Source organism: Bombus huntii, chromosome 5 (assembly GCF_024542735.1).
Source record: "Bombus huntii isolate Logan2020A chromosome 5, iyBomHunt1.1, whole genome shotgun sequence".
NCBI lineage: Eukaryota > Metazoa > Arthropoda > Insecta > Hymenoptera > Apidae > Bombus > Bombus huntii.
In genome coordinates this window covers 12,043,466-12,063,528 of record NC_066242.1, presented here as the reverse complement: position 1 = coordinate 12,063,528, position 20,063 = coordinate 12,043,466, and the positions used below count along the sequence as shown (strand labels likewise).

The following is a 20,063-nucleotide window of genomic DNA, read 5'->3' as shown; positions in this document are numbered from 1 at the left end:
CCGAAATAAAATGAGGTAAACGAAACGAGAGGAAAAACATAATAGTAAGAAAAAAAAAATAGAAACAAAGTGATAATAACGTACTGAAGTGGACCAACGCCGAAGCCACACATGGAAATTCTAAAAAAAAGGGTCGTAGAATAGAAGGGCCCGCTTGAAAGTGTTAGAAGTACATCACGAGTCAGTCTTTCGGCCTCGTCGATCATCTCTTTCCAATGTTTAACAATTGTTCAGACGACCGTCTGCTTTAGGCAATGAAATAATTTTTCTTTCGTGAAATTAAGTGATTCTATGAAGATCGACAAACTTTTTTGACACGCTGTTAAATTATTAAATTAAATGGAATTTTTTCATACTACATTTTAGTATAAATTACATGAAATATGTAATTGGAGTCTTTTGGATAATAACTGCTACGTAATAATCATTGTGTATTTATGGAAAATTTAACGTGATGATTATCGTACATGTATGGTAAATATTTACAATGCATACATACACAATATACCGAAATAATGTACTCGGTATAATATTTAATTGCAGCATTTCTATTTGCATTTTATTTTGTTTAATTATGTCCACAAGAATATGAATTTCTACAAATATTCCGATGTAGTAATAAGTTTAGTAAGAATTGGTTCAGATGGATACTGTATACTTTCAAAGGAACCACTTATTGATTGCACTTTAAAAGTCCCCTTTAATGACCATTTTAATACACACAGCTAAATTGCCTCTTTAATATTATCCAGTAGTTCCACAAAAGAATTCGATTTCTACCTAAAAAAATTGCAGACGATCTTGAAATTTTAAGAAACTGATAATAATACAAAATTGAAAACCACGTGGTTTCCTCTGAATCGTATAACATTCATCCGAGCGAATTTTCACTAAAATTGTTTTACTTACCAAAGTAGATCCAATTACACATCTCACAAACGTAATAAGTTCGTTCGAACTTTTGAACAAATTGACAAATTTTCAACCTCAGAAACGAAGAATTAGTTAGAATTATAGGAAGTCGTCTTTCGCTTTATTTCGATCGCGTGTAAAGAATAGAAAGGATTCCTAGGTTTTTGATTATTTGAATGGACTTAAATCTTTTAGAAAATGCACAAATGTATTGTTTTAAAGGAATAATAGGAAAAGAAAGGCGGAACGAAGCGAAACGGGAACAAACAACCAGATATTCGAATAAATATTGCATTGAAGAAGGAAACATAGAGATATCACCGTGTGAAGTTCAGTTAAGTGAATAAGAAATGCCTTGATACGTTTATTGATCGTGAAAACAGATCTGGAAGCCCATTTCGCCAGCCTGTCGAGTATTTATATATTCCATTAAGATAAAAGCTTTCGTTTGCGCTGCTGAGTAACTTCAGTCATGTGATATTCTACGTTATTCTTCACTGAGTTTTCATTACATGAATTTTCTAACACTTTTAAACCATAAATCACCTATTCTGCAACATCTGGCGAAGTATGGCGGGTAACTTGGTGCATTCCACTTACTTCGTGTTTCATGCTCTTTTTATCCGAGTTTTTCGTGGCGAGCTATGATCTTTTTCCTTACTTTCTTGACTTTCTTGCACGACTGAACTAATCTTATTAGAAAAAGTTTACAAGTTACAAGACATAAGTTACTAGGGCTAACAGATTGAATTTATTAGGTACTCTTGTATAACAGTAACTCTATAAGTAGATTAAAACACTTGGAAATCAGCTAATTGTCCTATCTATTGTTTCATCCTCCTTGTCTTTTATCTTGAAGTTATGAAGACGAGGAAAGTAGATTATTAGTCGTGGATTAAAATGCTTCGGATTAACAGTATGAAGTCGAATCGCGTTATTTCTACAGACAAGTTATAATTCGAAGGGAAAATTAATCTTCAACAAAATTTCTTCAATATTAAAATATATTCAGGTGTACTAAATCGAATCAATTCAGTGTTTTATTGTTTCGAGTCCAACTAATGGAATTGCATTATTTATAATTATTTCGAGAAATACATGCGTAATTTTATAACATTTTCGTTATGGACAATAAGTTCTTATAATTTTATTGAAATAATTCGAAATATCGAAATCAATTTTCTTGACGTTATGACCGCTTCAGAATGACTTTTTCGCTTACTGCAGATTTAACGAAGGAATTTTTTCTTTTCCATGATATTTGCGAACCTACAGTATCATACTTCGCCGAAAAGTAATTCTTCTCTTTCCTCCACCGCAGTTCAACTTAATATCGTAGGAACTGAAAGTTGGAAACTTTGACGTTTTAAAAGCATCTTCCTGAATACGAATCACACCAACAGCCGCTGCCATTTTTATTACGTCTGTCACTCCTATGCAATTTTCTATTATTTATTATCCTTCTCTCGTTTCTGCAGTTCTGATATCAAAACCTTTTATACGTTTGCAATGCTGGAAAGTTGGAGGACAAAATCTTAGTCCATAATAATAATAGTAAATAAATATATTGATTTCTTTTACACGAAAGATTCTCATCTATTCGAAATTTTTCACGACTTTAATCGAAAATTGTATTCGAAATCTCTTCATCCTAGAACTTTTCTATCTGAAATTTTCAATTCCATTTGAAGAAAGGATAGACAAGAATATGGAAGTCCTAATTTCTTTTCTTTTTTAAAATAATCTTGTTTGTAAAGTATCAAATTAAAGTTTAAATGGAATAGAAGAGGTTGATTTTCTTGAAAAAATCTGCACGTCACCGAAATCTTCGAAGTTTATGAATTTAATCAAACGGGAGAACGAACTTATTATAAATATAGTAAATTTCCTTCAGGGATTTGTCATTTTACAAAAATCATTATCAAAATTTTTATTATCGAATATAACGTCGAATTCGACAAATGCGTCTCATATTATTGGTTTTTTTTTTTTCGAAGTAATCGCGTATGTGTTTCGTGTGACGTTTCATAGACGTTGAATTTCACTTCTTCAGGGCAGATCTGAAGCTAATTTGTGGTCCCATTGCCTCCAAATAAAACCAATCATTGATGACACACTGTCATCGTAAAAGCTTAGAATAAAGGAAATGAATCATTGCTCGCGTCAATAACTACACGCACGGAATTAGATTTAGATTTTAGATGGTAAATTAAGTAAACGAAGAAGAAGAAAATAGCGACCGAGCCGAAGGACTGACGATAGTTAAGCATAGCGCATCAGAAACCTGATATCAGCTTTAGTTACGTTATATCGTAAAACGCTGTCTACAAATGGAGAGCAGGTTTATAGGAGACAAGTATTTCCGTGAATTATATGTATACATAATAACGTCGTATTTATATATATACAATACACACACACGGTATATCGCGCAACTTCCTTTTTCTAGTACGTTTTTAAAAAAAAATTCTACCGTTCTGATTGTTACATTGCTACCATTTTGTATTCTCGTTGTACATAGACACGTGAGAATTTGTAATGACGCGTAAACAAAACTAGGAGAAGGTCCTCGTATTTTGATATAATTTCGACGTTAGCACTATCGAAGATGTCGATTAGAAACTAATGTAAAAGAAAATTAATCCTGAGTTGCAAATTTATTAGGCAGCTTCTTTTTTTCTCTAGATCGAAGCCTGATTATGCTATTGTGCTTCCACTTTTTCAGTATTTCTCTGGTATTATCTTCATTTTAATCGATAGTAGTTTGCCGATTGTCGAATCGGAACACGTGAAACCGATTCGTTAAAAAATTCTTCACGGAATACGAAAGATAGTGGGCTTGGAAAATCCTGGTGTTTCGAAAAAGACATAGGCAACTCGTGTCTGTTCGTTGATGATAACACTGTTAGTACAAACGCATTTATTAGATCTGAGTTATCGCTTAAAATAGCTTAATTTTTTGATAAAATTGCAATAACTTTAATCATTAAAGGATAGTAACAACTTCCAAAGCAAACTAGGTCATTCATAATCCAAGCGAAATTTCACCGTTGCATTTGATCCAACAGAATTTTTATTTCCATTGAGAAAAGTTTCAAGCACTTGACTTATCGAAAGGACTGTGTAATACGATAAGTATCACAGAATTTTTGCAGATCTTTCTGAAGCCTAGAACCGTAAGATAAGAGAAAGAAAGATTACGCTTAAATGATCCAGTTTGTCTACAGAGTGTAAAAAAGAACAATAAATTTTTACATGGAGTGTAGAAAATCTTCATTAAAGTTTGTTATTCTTCGTAACGAGTGTTACAAACCCTTTAAATATACTTTACCTAATATCGTTGAAATAGAATATAATAAGTTTCTAAATGTAGAGACAAATTTCTGCATAATTAAAACGTATTAATAAATTTCTAATGTTTTTACATATACTTAATTCACATGCAAATTTCATATTTCCCTGGAATTCATGATTTCTGTGCTCGTAAATCGTATTACCCTAGGTTACAGTAGAAATTCCTCTGCCCGTACAGACACCAGTTGCCCATGTCTGCCCTAAATTTTGCTAAGACCGAAAGGATTATTCTTCGCCTGCGGTTTCATAGTAAATATATTATCTTAGTGTGAGAGAACGAGCTCTCGAGCGGATTGTGTCGTACATCGATAAGCGTGTAGCATCGTTTCCTAGGCGTGTGTCGAGCGTTTCATCGTCGCACTCGCGACACAAACTACCCCCGCGTAGTTTCGTACAAGGACCAATCTGTTTATAGACCAAAACAGTAACTTAGTAATCGTTACGCATTAGTTTGGAGAAAACAGTCCAGAGTAAAAATTTTCACGTCTGACGCCTTTGTCTTTGTCGTTTCTTTCTCATATATAGTTGAATTTGACAATTCCTTAAAAATAAACATTAACCTCTTGCGAATTGAACTCGACATTTATTTCGGCATTGTAAGAATTGTAAAAATTAAAGCCATAATTTAACCCATTGTTGTCTACTGACGTCACCACCATAACGTCAACAACGCGTCCATTATTGTTTGGTCGCATTTTTACGCCCGAAAGACGAAGAAAAATGAAGGTCGTGAAATTATAATCGTTTCCCTTTCACTGAAAAATTTTTTTATTTCTTCATTCCTAAATTGTACTTAACTGTTGATGTTATTTAAAAGATCTTTATAACGAGAAGGATAAAAATCGAAATTGCTAAATTGTCGATAGACCAACATCCTTTACGACAGCGTCGCATCGTGTAACAGGAACAAGACAAATATTCAATTGCAGACGCACAAATTTTTGCTCTAGGCTCGATTAAAGTCGAAGTTAGACGACCAGATTCGCGAATCTCAGGTTTGCTTTTCCGTTTGATAGTCGTTTCTACTTCCCCTTGCGAACTTCTGGCAGCAATTTGTTGCTGCGATCTATACGCGTAGATACATCGATCCTTCCCCCCCCTCCTCCCATTGAACGATCTGTCATCGTGTATAGAGAACTGTACTCGCGCGTGAATACTTATCGATGTGCATATACATATACCGGAAGTTTAGCTGCAACGTCCACTTCTGGCTCGCGCAAATCCTTGCGCGGGCAGTGTGTAAATACTTTGGTATGCGTGTGCCTACTTTGTCTGATAGTTTGATACATTGTTATCTATAATATACATATATACATATATATATATGTGTGTGTACATATAAATATATAAATATATATATTGTATATACGTATATGGAATATTGTACAAGGGTACCTTGGATGACTGAACAAATTAGGAAGAAACGAAATAAAGAAAAAAAAAAGAAAAAAAAACTAATTGTCAATTACGAAAATGGGAGTTTTACAAGGACAACTAATTAACGAAATTCATCGGACGACGTCGACTAGTGTATCTCGCGTTGCGCGCGTAATAGATGTGTAATGTACGGCCTGTGCATAATTCTAAATTAGGTACAATCAAAGTAATCTTCGTAGGCCTATACACCTATTATATATATATATATATACACACGTAATACGTTATTAATGAGTATTCGTATGTAATTAATGCGGACTATGTAAGGAAATAATAATTCGATTAACGCGTTCCTCTTCGTGGCGAAGAGACGCTTATTATAATAAAGATACATATGTATATTGTATGCACGTAGCCGGGTAAAGTACTATTTTGTCTTCGTCAGAGTGTGATAGAAAATTAATGTGATGGGCGACCGTGCTGTGCTTCGTGTGATCCCTCACCCCCTCACCCCCACACTTTAAAAGGTGTTCTCATTTACTTAATTACATAGCGAAAGGGAGCTTTTACTCAAACTAGTATTTTACTCGACCGTCAATGGCTGGTCATGTTACCGATTGAAACGGACTGATATATTCATAAATGGATCATTAAACGGATTTGTGAATGGAATCTGGAACATTAATGCCGTATTATCTGGGTACGTTTCGACTTGTGACCTAACACGTTGCATTCCCTCGCTCGACGACGTAAACGTATAATGTAAATAACGAGATATTTTATGTACTCTATATTTATTGTATATATATATATAATATATTTACAGTGTACACATGGAGTTGCTTAATTAATATATAAATAACACGATACACCGACCTTATTCGTTATTTCACTGTTCCGCGTAGAAACGGACACATCGACGTTGTTTGCCGCGATTTTTATTACGACGCAGAAGAGGATAATTTTTTTTGAAAGGCAGATCGAAGTAAGTGGAAAATATACTGCAGGAAATATCATTTTCTTGAATCTATTGTTTAAGAGAGGAACGAATTGAATGGTACCGTACGAAGCATGGAATTCCACTTATTGACGAAAGAGGATCGTTAAATTCTTCTTTGGTGCATTTCTTTTTTCACACGAACAATGTTCTATTGTATTCGTAGAATTTCTCTCTCCTCTTTTACATCTCTGTATATTGATTCTACTACGTTATTTTCCATTTACTTCGATACCGAAAATTACATCTCCCTCTGTAATATTATACGTATAATATAATTTAATATAATTTCATGTATCTATTAATATTAACATTGTTATCAACATTAAGGACGGTCCAATGCTATTTTCAGCAGCGTCAATGTATCCATAACGTAACATATACGGTGTTAAATAACATTCAGCGTCGAGCATCGAATTAGCTTGGAACAAGAATAGACGTTCTAAGTTACTGATATTTACAGAAACATCCCGTTAGCATCCGTTATTTTATCATCTTGCTTAAGTAACAATATTATATCGCACGCCATCGTTAAAAATAAGGGATGCTTCAGCGCGATAATCGAACGAGATTCAATGGTCACGTGGCGCGTGTGATTTTAAATAAATAATTTATACATCTAGATTAAGGTGAAGATAATTTTAATTAAACCTAATCGAGTGCACGTGCATTTGGTATGTTTTTTCCACGAAGTTACTAATCCGATGGTAAAACGAATGTTCATCACAGGATATCTAATAAAATTGATCTAACGATATTCCTATGCATATTGTACGTATTGCATTCCCACAAATTTGTCCAACTTATTTCACTCTTAGAATGATCGTTATTTTCATTCAGAATCAAACAAATCGATCTAGTAATATTTATGTGAATATTCTATATATTGCATTCTTTAGAATTTTTCTTTTTTAGTTTCTTTTTTTCTACATCCGCAGAAGAATCGTTATTTTCCAACCGTTAGTTTTCAAACGAAGGATTTTTATTTTTTACGATTTAATAACATTTCTATAAATGTTCTTTGTATTTTCCATTTTCCCAATTTCTTTTACACAACGCAAGAAATGATGTATGAAAGTAAAGGAGATCGTGGACATGATGTCTCTGCGAAAATTAATTCTTTCTCGTAAAATGAATTACATATAGATCGAAAGTATAAAATAAAGAAAGAAGAAGAGGAGATGGTAGAAATATAAACGAGAAAGATATCAAGAAAGTCCTTGAAATTCATTCTTGGAAGACACAATTCAGCAATGCAAAGTAACTGAGAAATATTCTGAAACAAATATTATATTCATACATCGTTGACTTTTAATGGGCCAATAAAGAGAGAGAGAGAGAGAGAGAGAGAGAGAGAGTACAAACTCCTCTATTAACGATTATAGAGCTTGATAAAGTTTGAACGTATAAAATAGATAATGATCACCATATCTTTCGAATACGATGTACTAAAGCTATTAATATGTTTTCTTCGAAATTTATGTCTCATAATAAACCATATATCTTTTATAGAATTTCCATCGAGAAATTTATATAAGAATAATATTGAAGCCTCTAATTGGTCAGTGTGAGTTTATAAAAATGTGAGTCGAATAAATGCTGAATAACGAATCTCTGTCGAGAAAATGAAACTCATTAACTACAAACATGCTAATTTTTTTAGATACACCTTGGATCTATATAAAAGCTTTTTACGAAAAGAATGAATCTAGAAATCTAGAAAGTCTAAGTGAGTGACTTTCATCTTTTGTTATACTTAATATAGCATTCTTTCCTTAAATAAATTAATCTCACCATCACCTTCCTTAAATAAAGAAATCACCATTCAATCGCCTTTTAACTCAAATTAATACCTCGATTAATTTCCACAAAGAAATGTTACGTCCACGATCACGTATTGTAGACTGTGAAACACTCGAAGTTCCTCTAAAAATGGTACTCTAAAGAGCTACCATCATCGACCTTCTCGATTAAGAAAAAGATCTCTTGAAAGGATAAAAAGCTCTAAAGTGTTCACTTAGCTCTTCTTCGACAATTCCTGGAAGAAGGCCTCGATGGGGAGAGTCGGCTCGTCCGTGGGGATTTTGAAGTGCGAGGTGATGACTCTGCTTTCTGGGGACACGGCCTTGAACATTCCAGGTTTATCGTAAAGAGCAGAAGCAGAACTGGTCAGGTCCGCTACGCTTTGCGACGCTTTCGCAAACAATTCTTCCTCTTCCGATCGAACTTCGAACGCTGTCGTAGCTTCCGTGCTTTTATTGTCGTTTGGTATCGTGGTTTCCTCTGTCTTCATCGTAAAATGTTGCTCGGTGATACTAGTTTCTTTCAGTTGACTTTCGTCTACACTTTTGTCAGTACTGGTATGAACCGGTCCTACAGGCTTCTCATTTTCAGGGTGAAAACTCAGTCCAGTTTCACTTTCTTCCGCTTCGTTCACCTCTTCGTCCACGTTCGATCTCATCGGAACGTTCGTGGGAGGTGGTTCTTCCTTTTCAACGGGGATCTCGTTAGCAGCCACTTTGGTGGTGCCAGTGGTTGTGACCGACGAATAGAAACTGGTTTCTTCCGCGGCCATTTCAGTGGCTTCCGTTTCTTTTCTATCCGTGTACGCTACGGTCGAACTCTCCCTCTGCGTCGACAGTCTGCTTTTCATCACAGGTCGTCGTCGAACCGACGAAGAAAATACGTTCTCGGCTCTAACTGTGCTTGGCTTCGACTGAGAGTCACTCTCGTAATGATTCTGGGATCTATTGGGGCTACTGGTGGTTCCTGAGATTCTGCTTCTGTACACGTTACCGTTGATGGGTCTTCTCTTTGGCACAAAACGATTGGTTCTTTCGGTCGTCGAAGAAGCTGTATCTTCAGCCACCAACTCTTGATCTTTCACCACTGGAGGATTCGGCGAAGATGTCCTATAGTTTACCCTCGAGACGTACTTGTATCTCCCTGTCGTCTCCCTTGCTCCTTCTATGTTCTGCTGCTGACTTTGTTGACTCTTTAGACTAGAACCTCTTTGCTTCGTGTGTGGCGCTGGCGTCGCAGACGGCTCCGTGCTCGAAATTTGAGCTAATCTGCTCTTGTAATCCATCCGGCTCTTGTAGTCCTTGATGCTAAAGCGCGGCCTGGTCGTGTTCCCGTACCTGATCGGCCGGATCTTGTGGGATCTGCTCGTAGAGGAGCTTAAGGGTGGCGCTTGCGTGCTCGATTGCACCGTGGATGTCGTCGTTGAGGCGATCGTGGTGACGCTGGGGCTTGTACTTGGGCTTGTACTTATACTTGCGCTGGTGGATAACACCGTCGCTCGATCGAAGTAATTACCCTCTGTTTTGATAAACAAATCCTCTAGGGGAATATTCGTGGCCACATCTAAACCCTGTTGCGGTTTATAACTTTCGTTGTTTGGATCTTCTTCTGGTCTTGCCTTTGTCGGTTCAGTGTAATATTCTAGCGGTATGGTCTGCGTAGTATCCTCCACTGTCGCGAATTTTGGAGACGTATAATCGAATTGTTGATTAGGTTGATTGGTCACGAAACGAGTAGTGTATTCGTTATAGGGTTGAATGGATTCAGTTGGACTCTTGTACGTGTTTAGAGGAGTGTGCACGATCTCTGTGACTATCTCAGCTTCGAAGGGTTCGCCTGGGTTCACCCTGTTTCTATGACCAGGCCGTTTTCTGATATTAGCTTTCTTCTCGGCTATTGTATCTTCAAAAGCAGATTGCGTAGGTTTGATTCGTTTTCGTTTTGTAGCGTCTACGTGATGTATCGCTTCTTCCTGTTTTTCGTACTTCAGGAAGTCCTCTGCAGATGGTACAGTGACAGGTTCAGAAGTAGTGGTCGTTGGTCTTCTTCGACGTATTGGAGAACCTGGTCTTCGAGTCCTGGGTTTCTGCGTGCTCACTGTCGCCAGAGTCACAGTTTCTGGCGTGGTTCTGGTGGTCGTCTGTATAGGCACTTCCTCAACGTGCAACGTCACCGGAGCAGAGGTTTCTGGAACTTGGATCGGAGCTTCCGTTGGCGTTGGCTCGTACGACGTGGTACTCGGTTTTCGTCGCCTATAGTGTTCGCGCGATGGCTTGTGCGGTCTTTGAGGCCGTATATCAGTCTGCTGTTCTCGATAATTCACTTGCTCTTGCTGATTCTGCGAGTGATCCTGATACTGTTGGCCCTGGCCAGTGGGGCGCTCCGAGAACACGTAGTCGGGCTGGGTTACCTACAATGGAATTTTAAAAGTTTGTTAGAAAATTTGAGAAACGTGGTTAAGACCTATGTGTAGCTTTGATCTTGCGATTAGTTAATTGTATTTGGCAAGAGTTTTGTTATTATTCGATTCAAACTCAATTCCATTAAATCATTTGAAACGTAGTATTTTAGAATCTTTATTACAATGCTCATTAATTAATTCTAAAAGTCCCTCTTCCCTAAATAAAGAACTATTAAAAAGATCATTAAATAACTTTTTAATACAAAAACCCTACTTCCATCCCAAGCAAATTCCAAACTAAGAAAAACTCTAAACAAATGTCTAGTGGTTTTAGCACGAACTATACGAGAAACCGTATTTCGTAGCACAATAAAATTAATTCCGAAAGTTTCCTACGATATAAGAAACCTGCTTTATTGCGCATTTCCCCGAAGCTGTCCTTGTCCAAACAATACCCAACCTGTCCCCCAATCTCGTAAGTAAAGCCGTGGAGAATTAACTGTCGGTTTCCGGGAGTTCCGCAGTAGCCAAATATTTTATAAAGCACTCTTTCCACGGGAACAAATACTACCTGAGACTGTTGAACTTTTGGCTGCTCGCCAAGGCTGCTCTGCTCGGTAATCACCGCGGTCAGGTCTGTGGTAACCTTCGGGATCTCGTATCCTGCCAACTGGATCGCGTAAGGCGATTGTTCCTCCGTGACTTTCGCCAATTCCTGCGTCTGATTCCTCGCGGATTCCACAGCCAGCCTAGCCTCTTCCTCTTCCTTTTGCTGCTCCAACAGTTGCCTCAATTCCTCTTGCCTCTTCTTCAATTCCTCTTGCTGTTGCTTCTCGATCTCCAATTGCTGTTGCCTCTCCTGTTCAGCCAATCTTTGCCGATCTCTTTGCAGCAGTTGCTGTTGGATCAAATATTGTTGTTCGTTGAAATGTTTCAGTGAAATACTTTCTGGAGTCTCGTATTCCGTCTCTCCGCTTTCTGGTCGAATATCGATCGGCAAAACAGAAGTCTGGAACTGTGGCTGCTGAGATTGAGGGCCGATGAACACTACCTTTGGTGCCTGTGGGATCTGGTTAGACACTATAGGCTCTTGGTTGAACTTTGACGGAGGATTCAATCGAGGTAGAACCTCATTTATGTCGGACGTTTGATACTTGTTCTTCGGAATTGGCCATGAGGAGGGTGGTGGAGTTAGATCCTGAGCTTCTGACACATAGTAGGTATTACCAACACCCGCTGTCGGCAGCAGTTCACTTTGTATTCCGCTCTCTATTTGCTTACTCGTATTACTTTGACTTGGTCTCTTGTAATCCTGTACAGCATCTCTGTTTTGTTGTTGGAATTTACTCGATTCCTGCGTACGAGGAGTAGTGGGTGCGGGAGTAGAAGATGAATACACATCAGGAGGAAGTAGAGTTTCGTAAGGCAACGAAGGTCTAAAGTTGAACGGATTGTAGACAGAAGGTGGAGTGATGTAACTAATTTCGTGGCTTTCGTGAACCAGGAACGCGGGATCTCTCTCGAACGACGTCTTGAAAGAATGAGAAGGATGGTTCACTTGGCTGAAAAAGTTCCCTGTACTAGCTGGGTTAATAACGTGATCGTTGTGAGTCTGTCCAGGATACTTGTCATGATTCTGTCTGTGATCGTAATCTGATAGTCGTTTATCCTTTCCAAAATCGTTGGCCGGCGCTGTACCAGGTGGTTGGAAATATGGCTTCGCGTTGTTGGACACCTTTAGAGATTCAAACGGCTTCACGTGATACCTGGGTGGTTGCAGCAACTGAGGGACGTAAGGTTCAGCGTAATGTCTATTTTTCGTGGGTGCAGATGGTGAAGACGGAGAATTCGTGGTGGAGGTATATCCTTTAATAAAATACGTGGCAGCCTTTATTGGATCCGGAGGCTGATGCACTGGCGGGCCAAATTGTGGCTGTCGCAAGTACGTCGAGCTGTCTCGTAAAATGGGCTTCCGGTGTTGGTCCAGGTCGAAACGGTACGCGTCTTTCGGCGGAGGTATCAGAAACGTGTACTCCCGCGTCTCAGAAGCGACATGTTTATTAGGATGATTGTGGTTAGATTGAGCTTCGCCGCGTGCTTTCGCGGCAGCATGACCGAGGACCGTGAAGCTGCCTAGTATACTGGGCGGATTGTAGTCGTGATAGGAAGATGGTTTACCCTTCCGTTGAGGTTTCAGTTTTTCAGAGGCGGCCATGTGTTCTTGAAGCTTGCCTAGAACTGGATGAAGAGGACCATTCCGCTCGAGGTTGCTGGATGGGGAAACGTTCGTTCCGATCGTCTCCTCGTAGCCGTTCGTCAACGGCCGCCAGCCGTTTGCAATCATCGATGATCGCGTTGGTGGCTGTGAAGTGAAGTTAGAGGAGTAGTGTGTTGGATTTATTGGATTTAACTAGCGGATGAAATGTAGCGAGGTTGTGAAGCGTTAAATGGAATGATAGAGCCTTTATGTGTTATCTGAATATCATTCGTGTAAATATGATTATTGGAAAATTTAAGAATGACTTTTTGTGAACAAGATCGAGAAACAAGAATAGGAAACAATTTCTTTCGTTCTTATTCACAAGCTTTGGGTTTTTGTTAATGTCAATGATCACAACGTAGTTTAAAAACAATAATCACATTCTTTTGACACCCTGTATAGTAGAATTTACGGATATTGACTGTTCGAGGCTGAGATTTATTCCTATCATGATTGACTGTTTTGGTCGTCATGTTTCCAAACGTCTTACTCCGCTTAGTTATCTCAAGGGTGTAATTGAGATAAATTTTCTCCGTCACAATAGATCTTGTGGAAGTCAAGTAACTCCACGTGACTAGCGTTAAATCGCTAGTTAGAAAGCAATTTTGATATGTCAATATCCATGAATTCTATAATATAATTTTACTATAGTTCTTACAGTCTTAACTGGCATTTTGATTACCTATCTTTCAGGCTTTTATTAAATTGTTTATCAAATATTTGAAATAAATTAATTTAAACGTCAAAATGATTTTACAATTTCGCTGTATCTCATTCGCCAATTGTATCGTACACGGCTCGATTTCAGTCTAATTATGTTTAGTTTCCATGAATATTTCGCGAAAATGTTTGTAATTTTTGATACGATAATTAGATATTTTGTAAAAGCCATTGTAGTGTTATTTTATCTTAATCGAATGTCCTGTGAATTGAAGTTTTGTTTTATAAAGTGGTTAATTGATGTATTGGTGTTTAAGTAAATTTAGTTGATGTTTCACGTTAGACATTCAAACACACTAATGACTAAACTTTGTCTTATAAACTGTTATAGTGATAAAATAGATTGTCATAATGACAAAACGTTGAGTCGACAAGAGAATAACATCAATTTTTTAAATATTCAGCACCCGACTTAATATTACAACGAAGGATTCTTTGTAACAATTTTTTGTATAAGCAAAGAATCGATTAAAGAAATTGGATAAATATTAGCTAAAAATTTACGTCATCTTTGCAGCCAACGAAGAGTCGTTTAGTGTACATAACTTGACTGTTATGGATCGTGTGCAGTGTGCATTAGATTAAAACAGTTTCGAAGTTAAACGTTTTAGGAGTTTCAACAAAAAGGGTCACTGTTTACATAACTCAGTTTTTGTACATGAAAAAGGAGAAGTTCTTCCCCTTGCATTATGTGCAGTCGAAAGATTGATGCCTTCTACTAATAGCTTGTAAACGTAAACATTTTATAGAAATTATAAATTATTGTTGATACTCTATATCTAATGAATAAAAAAATCAGAATATCTAATATTACAAAGGTTTTACTCAATTTACCAATAAAGCTTATTGATACTGTAAAATTTCATACGATGATCTTTACCTTTGAAACAAAAGAGTTTTTATGAAACTCATCCTGTTACTTCCAGTTCATAAAAAACCGACATTATTTCTCATCAACTCAACAGAAATAAAAAGTGTTTTAATAAAAAAGAGAAGTTCTCTTCCTGTGTGTACTTTCTTCGTTTAAATAACATAATTTATTCGTTAACACTGGTAAAAATAAACAAATCGAGGCAACGATGCTTGCGCACACGCAAGAACAATTAATTGCCGCAACTCGATTACGGTATCTACTTACAGGTTTGTTATCGGAACGGTCTATCGATACGGTGATTGCGCCGATGCAGGTAAAGAGGCCCATCGCGAGGACACCTGTGAGTATTTTGTATATCACGCAGATGGAGAAAATGTTAATTATATTTTTAAAAAATTTCACGAAGAAAGAACGTAAGTAAGCAATTAATCCAAGAAGTAGATACATTAAAATAGAACAAAAAAGACAAAGAAAGGCTTTACGTTAGGCTTGGACAAAATAAAGATAAAGAATAATAATGAAATAGTGAATTATAATATAAGTAGTTTGAAGTAATAAACCATAATAGATAATTATTATAAAAATGAAAAATTATTTAACTTGATAACTAAATGAAATAATTCGAAGCGAGATCGCTTCAAGGAATAATTTTATTCAAATAAATTAATTCGAAATTATTTTCAAATAACATCTAGTCGAATCAAACGATAATCTCGTGTCTAATATCAAAATTAATTTCTAATCAGGTTATATTCATTTTTCGAATACGTTTTCGAAACGCGTCCAAGTTTGATCTACTTACAATTCAACGTTAGTGTCGACCGCATCGTGACAGACCATGGGACCATTTACACGAGCGTTCTGCGAAAGAAAAAAAATGTTCGATCGTTAGGCAAATTCACGTCGTTCTCGTTATATCGCAAATTGCTCGATTACGAAAGTAGAGATCAAAGTATATCGGATATAACGAGTATAGCTCTCGATTGTCGGAATACGAGGACAGGAAAAGTGTAGCGTGATGCAGAGAAAGGAAGTATAGAAAGCCGTTGTTGCATCTATCGTGGCTGTTTCCGCTGCTATTTTGTCATTTCTCTTTGAATCAAGGTAACAGTGAAACTCGCGAGAAGACGGAAGAATTTCACTGCACTTTGTTTTTACGGGCTGGTCGTAATATCCAGAAATTTCCACTTGATGCTGCACGAGCTTCCATCCTCGTGTGAAACCGGAAACGAACGAGTTTCCAACGATCGTCGATGTAGAGGGCACTCGTTGTCTTGGGCGAGTTATTGAAACTTCTAGCGATTTCAGTTTCTTGGAAGTTTGAGATTCGAGCGCAAGAAATTCTTGTTCGAAGAATATTTTCTCCGACAGCTAGAAATTTTCTGATTATTTTGAGAAACGTGTGTTTTAAAATTCATGTCTGCGGAGTTGAAGCAACCGTTCGATCACTCGATGTTCCTAATTTTGCGAAATGCGCGTTTGATGTAACGAGCTGTCATTCCTCCGTGAAATCGAACTTATTGAGCGATCATGTTGGTCGGCAAATGATCGACAAATTTTCGGTCATTGTATGCTCTCGAATATTTTGCAATTCTCTTGTTCTTACTATTATCGATGGGCTAGGGATTATAGTCGAATGAAACTAGGCAGAGCAATTGTAATTTTCAATTTCCACCTTTCCAATTTTCATTTGTGCACGAAATCGAAAACGAACGATCGTTGGTAATTAGCAGACTTATTGAAGAAAATTACCGAAGTTCTTCGCAGCTGATATTTATTAGAAATTAATCGATGGAAGGAAATTGTAGGTCGGAGAATATTTCTTCTGATATTTTTCAATTTTCTCACTATTTTAATCCATGAACTAGAATTCACGTGTTTCCTGCTTGAGCAAAGTTAACCTCTAACCTTATAACGTCGAGCCATATTTCTAGCGTGGATTGTTCCACTCCAATTCTAGAAAAGTGTTATATTTAGGGTATAATTTAATTCAACTTCAATTTTCATTCCTCGGATGGAGAATCGCTAAACGGAAATTATCCAGTTTATGTAAATATAAATATTTTATCAGTTCGTATTTAATATAGTGTCCAACAGAAAATTGTAATCGTCGATTTACTACTAGAAAAATCGTAATGTCAACAGGTCCTCCGCTTAACGAATTATTGAAATAAATTTTAATGATAATTCCAGTCAAGTTGAGTAACTCAGTTATTCAGTTATGCAAATTATTGAGTTACAAGTCCAGTTATACTATAATATAACTACTGCAATGAAGTTACAAATGATTAATGAAAATTTCAGGAACATTTTAAGGGAAGTTAAATTTTAACGAGTTTAACAGCCAACGAGTCGTAAGTTCGTTAATTTGTCAACATTACGGTAATGGCAACCGCTATTCATCGATTTATTCGTAATGGACTGTTAAGAATAGATCAATTAACTTATTTACCAGCAGTATACGATCAACCAGCAGTCGCTGATTGTACAGGAAAGTTCCAAGGGCGTGAGTATGAGGAATGAATTAATCACTTCGAAAAACTCGACTTTCTCTCATTAATTTTCTAGGCCCGAACTATGGCGTAAGTACTGGTACACTTTTCACGCGGAGGGCAAGTGAAAAGTGTTTGTAGAACTGGCTTCTAATGGACGTAGTATTTCTAATCAGCGTTCTTAAGACGCATTCCAGACGAGACAGTTAACAGCTCTGTTTCCTAAACGAGTTAATGTAACATTTCATATAGGTGCACGTGTATATGTCAACCGGTTGTGTTCAACCGAATCAATCAGTTGATAGATTTTAAATTAAAATAGTAGAATTTGCCTACGTATCAGTAAACTTTACGTGGGATTCACGCAATCGAGTAGCAATTAATAAATACAGCTGCAATAAATACATATTTATTTATATAGAATTCTACCGTAACAAACAAACGAATGAAATGAATATTTAATTCTTCGGTAGTTAGACACCCACGCAGAAATTTGCACTAAGAAGAGAGAAACAATTTTCCACGTGCGTTCCATATGAGGCGACTGCATTTACTCGAGTGCTAATTAAAGTTTTATTTCAACAAATAATATAAATCTCTGCTACGATAAACAATGAAATAAAATGAACATTTCACTTTTTCCCGTGCTACGAACTTCCTACGCATCAGAACTAAAAATCGGAAACATCTTTGTCTGGTGCTCTCTATGTCTACTGTTTGTATTTAATTAAATGTTCGTTAAAATTTCATACCATTATCAGTAGCATAAATGTTTCAGAATTCTACAATAATAAGTAAACAAATATAAAGCAAATATCACAGTGTAATTTTCCTGTTCATCTGCATAAAGAAGAAAAGGAAGCATCATTTCCTGGTGCAGCCTATACGAGATACATTTAATCTGGCAAATAAACAATTAAAATAACCGAGTAACTAATATTCTTGCTCAGTAAACAAATTAATTCTATATAAATCAAAATTCTACTATAATTTCACTTTCCAACGTTAGCATTAAACATTTTCCTTACATCATAATTAAAAAAAAGACAAAGCTTTTGCCTTGTGTGCCTATGTGCATCGAGCGCCTGCATTTAATCAAACGTTCTATTAATTCTATTAATAGGCGAAAAGATAAACCGAAATACTTCACTTTTTGGCAGATACAAATTTTCCACGTAAGAGGGCCGAAAAATCTACTTTGCCTGATGCATCCCATATCGGGTGTCTGTTCTATCCGAAAGTTACGTTTTCGCTCAAGTACTGGGCAAACAATGGCCGCGGCCATTACGCAATTGCGTTTCTACTCTTCCGCCGCTTATCAACGTTCGAGTTTTCTTTCTTTTTTGTGGCTGAAATATCGTCGAATAACGAATCGAATGTTCGCAGCCAGCCTATGCACGCGTTTCCGCGTCTGCGCGAATTTTATGGGGGTGATCAGGTGCTGCCCCCTACGCGGTGAAAATTGCCCTCAAATCGGAAAATCAATAGAGCAGGTGCATTTAAATTTCACACAGATTCCCCAGTTGAATTAATTACCAGCATTAGACTGCCCCTGGGGCTCGGTGCAACCTCTCCGGCCAACTTTCCGAACGGCTTCCGACCGTGCAATTGCGCGCGTTATTTGAATTACCCACAGGTTACCAGCTGCAATTGCAACGCGCGAAATAACCGGTCGGATCACGTAGCTGGACGGTCCACTGCACCGAATGAGAGTATCACAGAAAGAAATGTTCCAACTGCGCGTTTGGTGAATATCTAATTTAGAGTTCAGTTTTACTGGTCGTTTCGTGTAATTGGACCGCGGCAGCTTCAGTTTCTCTTCCTTTGAACTCAAACGTTCCGCGAATTAGATCGTCAATTTGTAGGTATTTATGGGAATTGCGGATGTGGAGAAACGCATCGAACGCGTGTGTCATAATATGTAAATATGTTGAAGATATTCAAAACAAATTAGGTATTCTAATATTTAGAATGCGAAACGAATCTGTATCCATGTAGGTTTCACTTCTTTAATTGTTCAGTGAAATACGAATTTGCATGAAACCAGGTATATCAGGTATATGGCAAAACCCAAATTCTCGAATTCTCAGTTTTCAATTCTCCATATACGAAATTTTGATGTAGGATAGATACAATTTCTCAACAAAGTTACTAGATACATTTTTTTTTCCTTTTTTTAAACTGAGAGAAAAGTCGGGACAATGATAATATTGGGAAATTTCAAGTGAGTGATTAAGGAGGTTCGAATGTATGGAAATTGGTAGAAATACAGTGTACATTTATCATTATCAAGCCTCGCTGCTTCTTGTTGAGATAAATTGAGCATTTTGTTGTAAATTATTGAGCGTGTGTATGTGTGTTTTATTGAGCGCTTATTGAGACAAGTGCTCGGGTGGAATAGTAATAAGCGAAAATTGAATAGCTGATTAAATGGCTTTGGACGTGTGTGAACTAATTGTCATGGAATTCACATTTATCACTTTTTGGAGCTTTACTGCAGTTCCCGATAGATTTTACTGGAACATGCAGTGCAAAATTTTCTGATGGCTTTCTTCAAATCTTTTTTAGTCTCAGGGTCTAGGTGTAATTTGTATGTACAATTACATTCTGTAGATAACGAATTAAAATTAGTAAAAATTATTGTTTAAAAATGATTGTTCAATTTGATACAGTAAACCAGAGTAAAGATATCAATATTACAATATACATCATATCATGATTAATTAATTACATGTTCAAAGAACTTTCTAGCAGCGTATATTGATTTTGTATTACGAAACAAATACTAGTTTATAATGACGTCACATAGTAATATCTATATTATTGGCACGGCCTATTCTATATGCGGGTGTTTTATTATAATATTTTAACAA

The 20,063-nt window shown here is 36.8% G+C and overlaps 1 protein-coding gene across 1 annotated transcript; it reads right to left on the bottom strand.

Moving 5' to 3' along the window:
* Nucleotides 1-276: 276 nt before the first annotated feature.
* LOC126865877 (protein PRRC2C-like) lies at nt 277-15,577 on the bottom strand. The gene is made up of 4 exons (XM_050618799.1): nt 15,501-15,577; nt 14,963-15,036; nt 11,416-13,206; nt 277-10,853 (listed from the first exon to the last, which is right to left on the bottom strand). The coding sequence occupies exons 1-4, from the start codon at nt 15,544-15,546 to the stop codon at nt 8,658-8,660; spliced, it is 4,107 nt and encodes a 1,368-aa protein (XP_050474756.1). The 5' UTR covers nt 15,547-15,577; the 3' UTR covers nt 277-8,657.
* Nucleotides 15,578-20,063: the final 4,486 nt, after the last annotated feature.

What these genes read in the sequence shown, in the direction of transcription:
- LOC126865877 (XM_050618799.1), bottom strand. Translation starts at nt 15,546, where the DNA reads ATGGTCCCATGGTCTGTCACGATGCGGTCGACACTAACGTTGAATT. An exon ending in GTCGACACTAACGTTGAATT is followed by an intron (nt 15,037 to 15,500) that starts GTAAGTAGATCA and finishes AAATACTCACAG; the next exon opens with GTGTCCTCGCGATGGGCCTC. An exon ending in ACCGTTCCGATAACAAACCT is followed by an intron (nt 13,207 to 14,962) that starts GTAAGTAGATAC and finishes TTCACTTCACAG; the next exon opens with CCACCAACGCGATCATCGAT.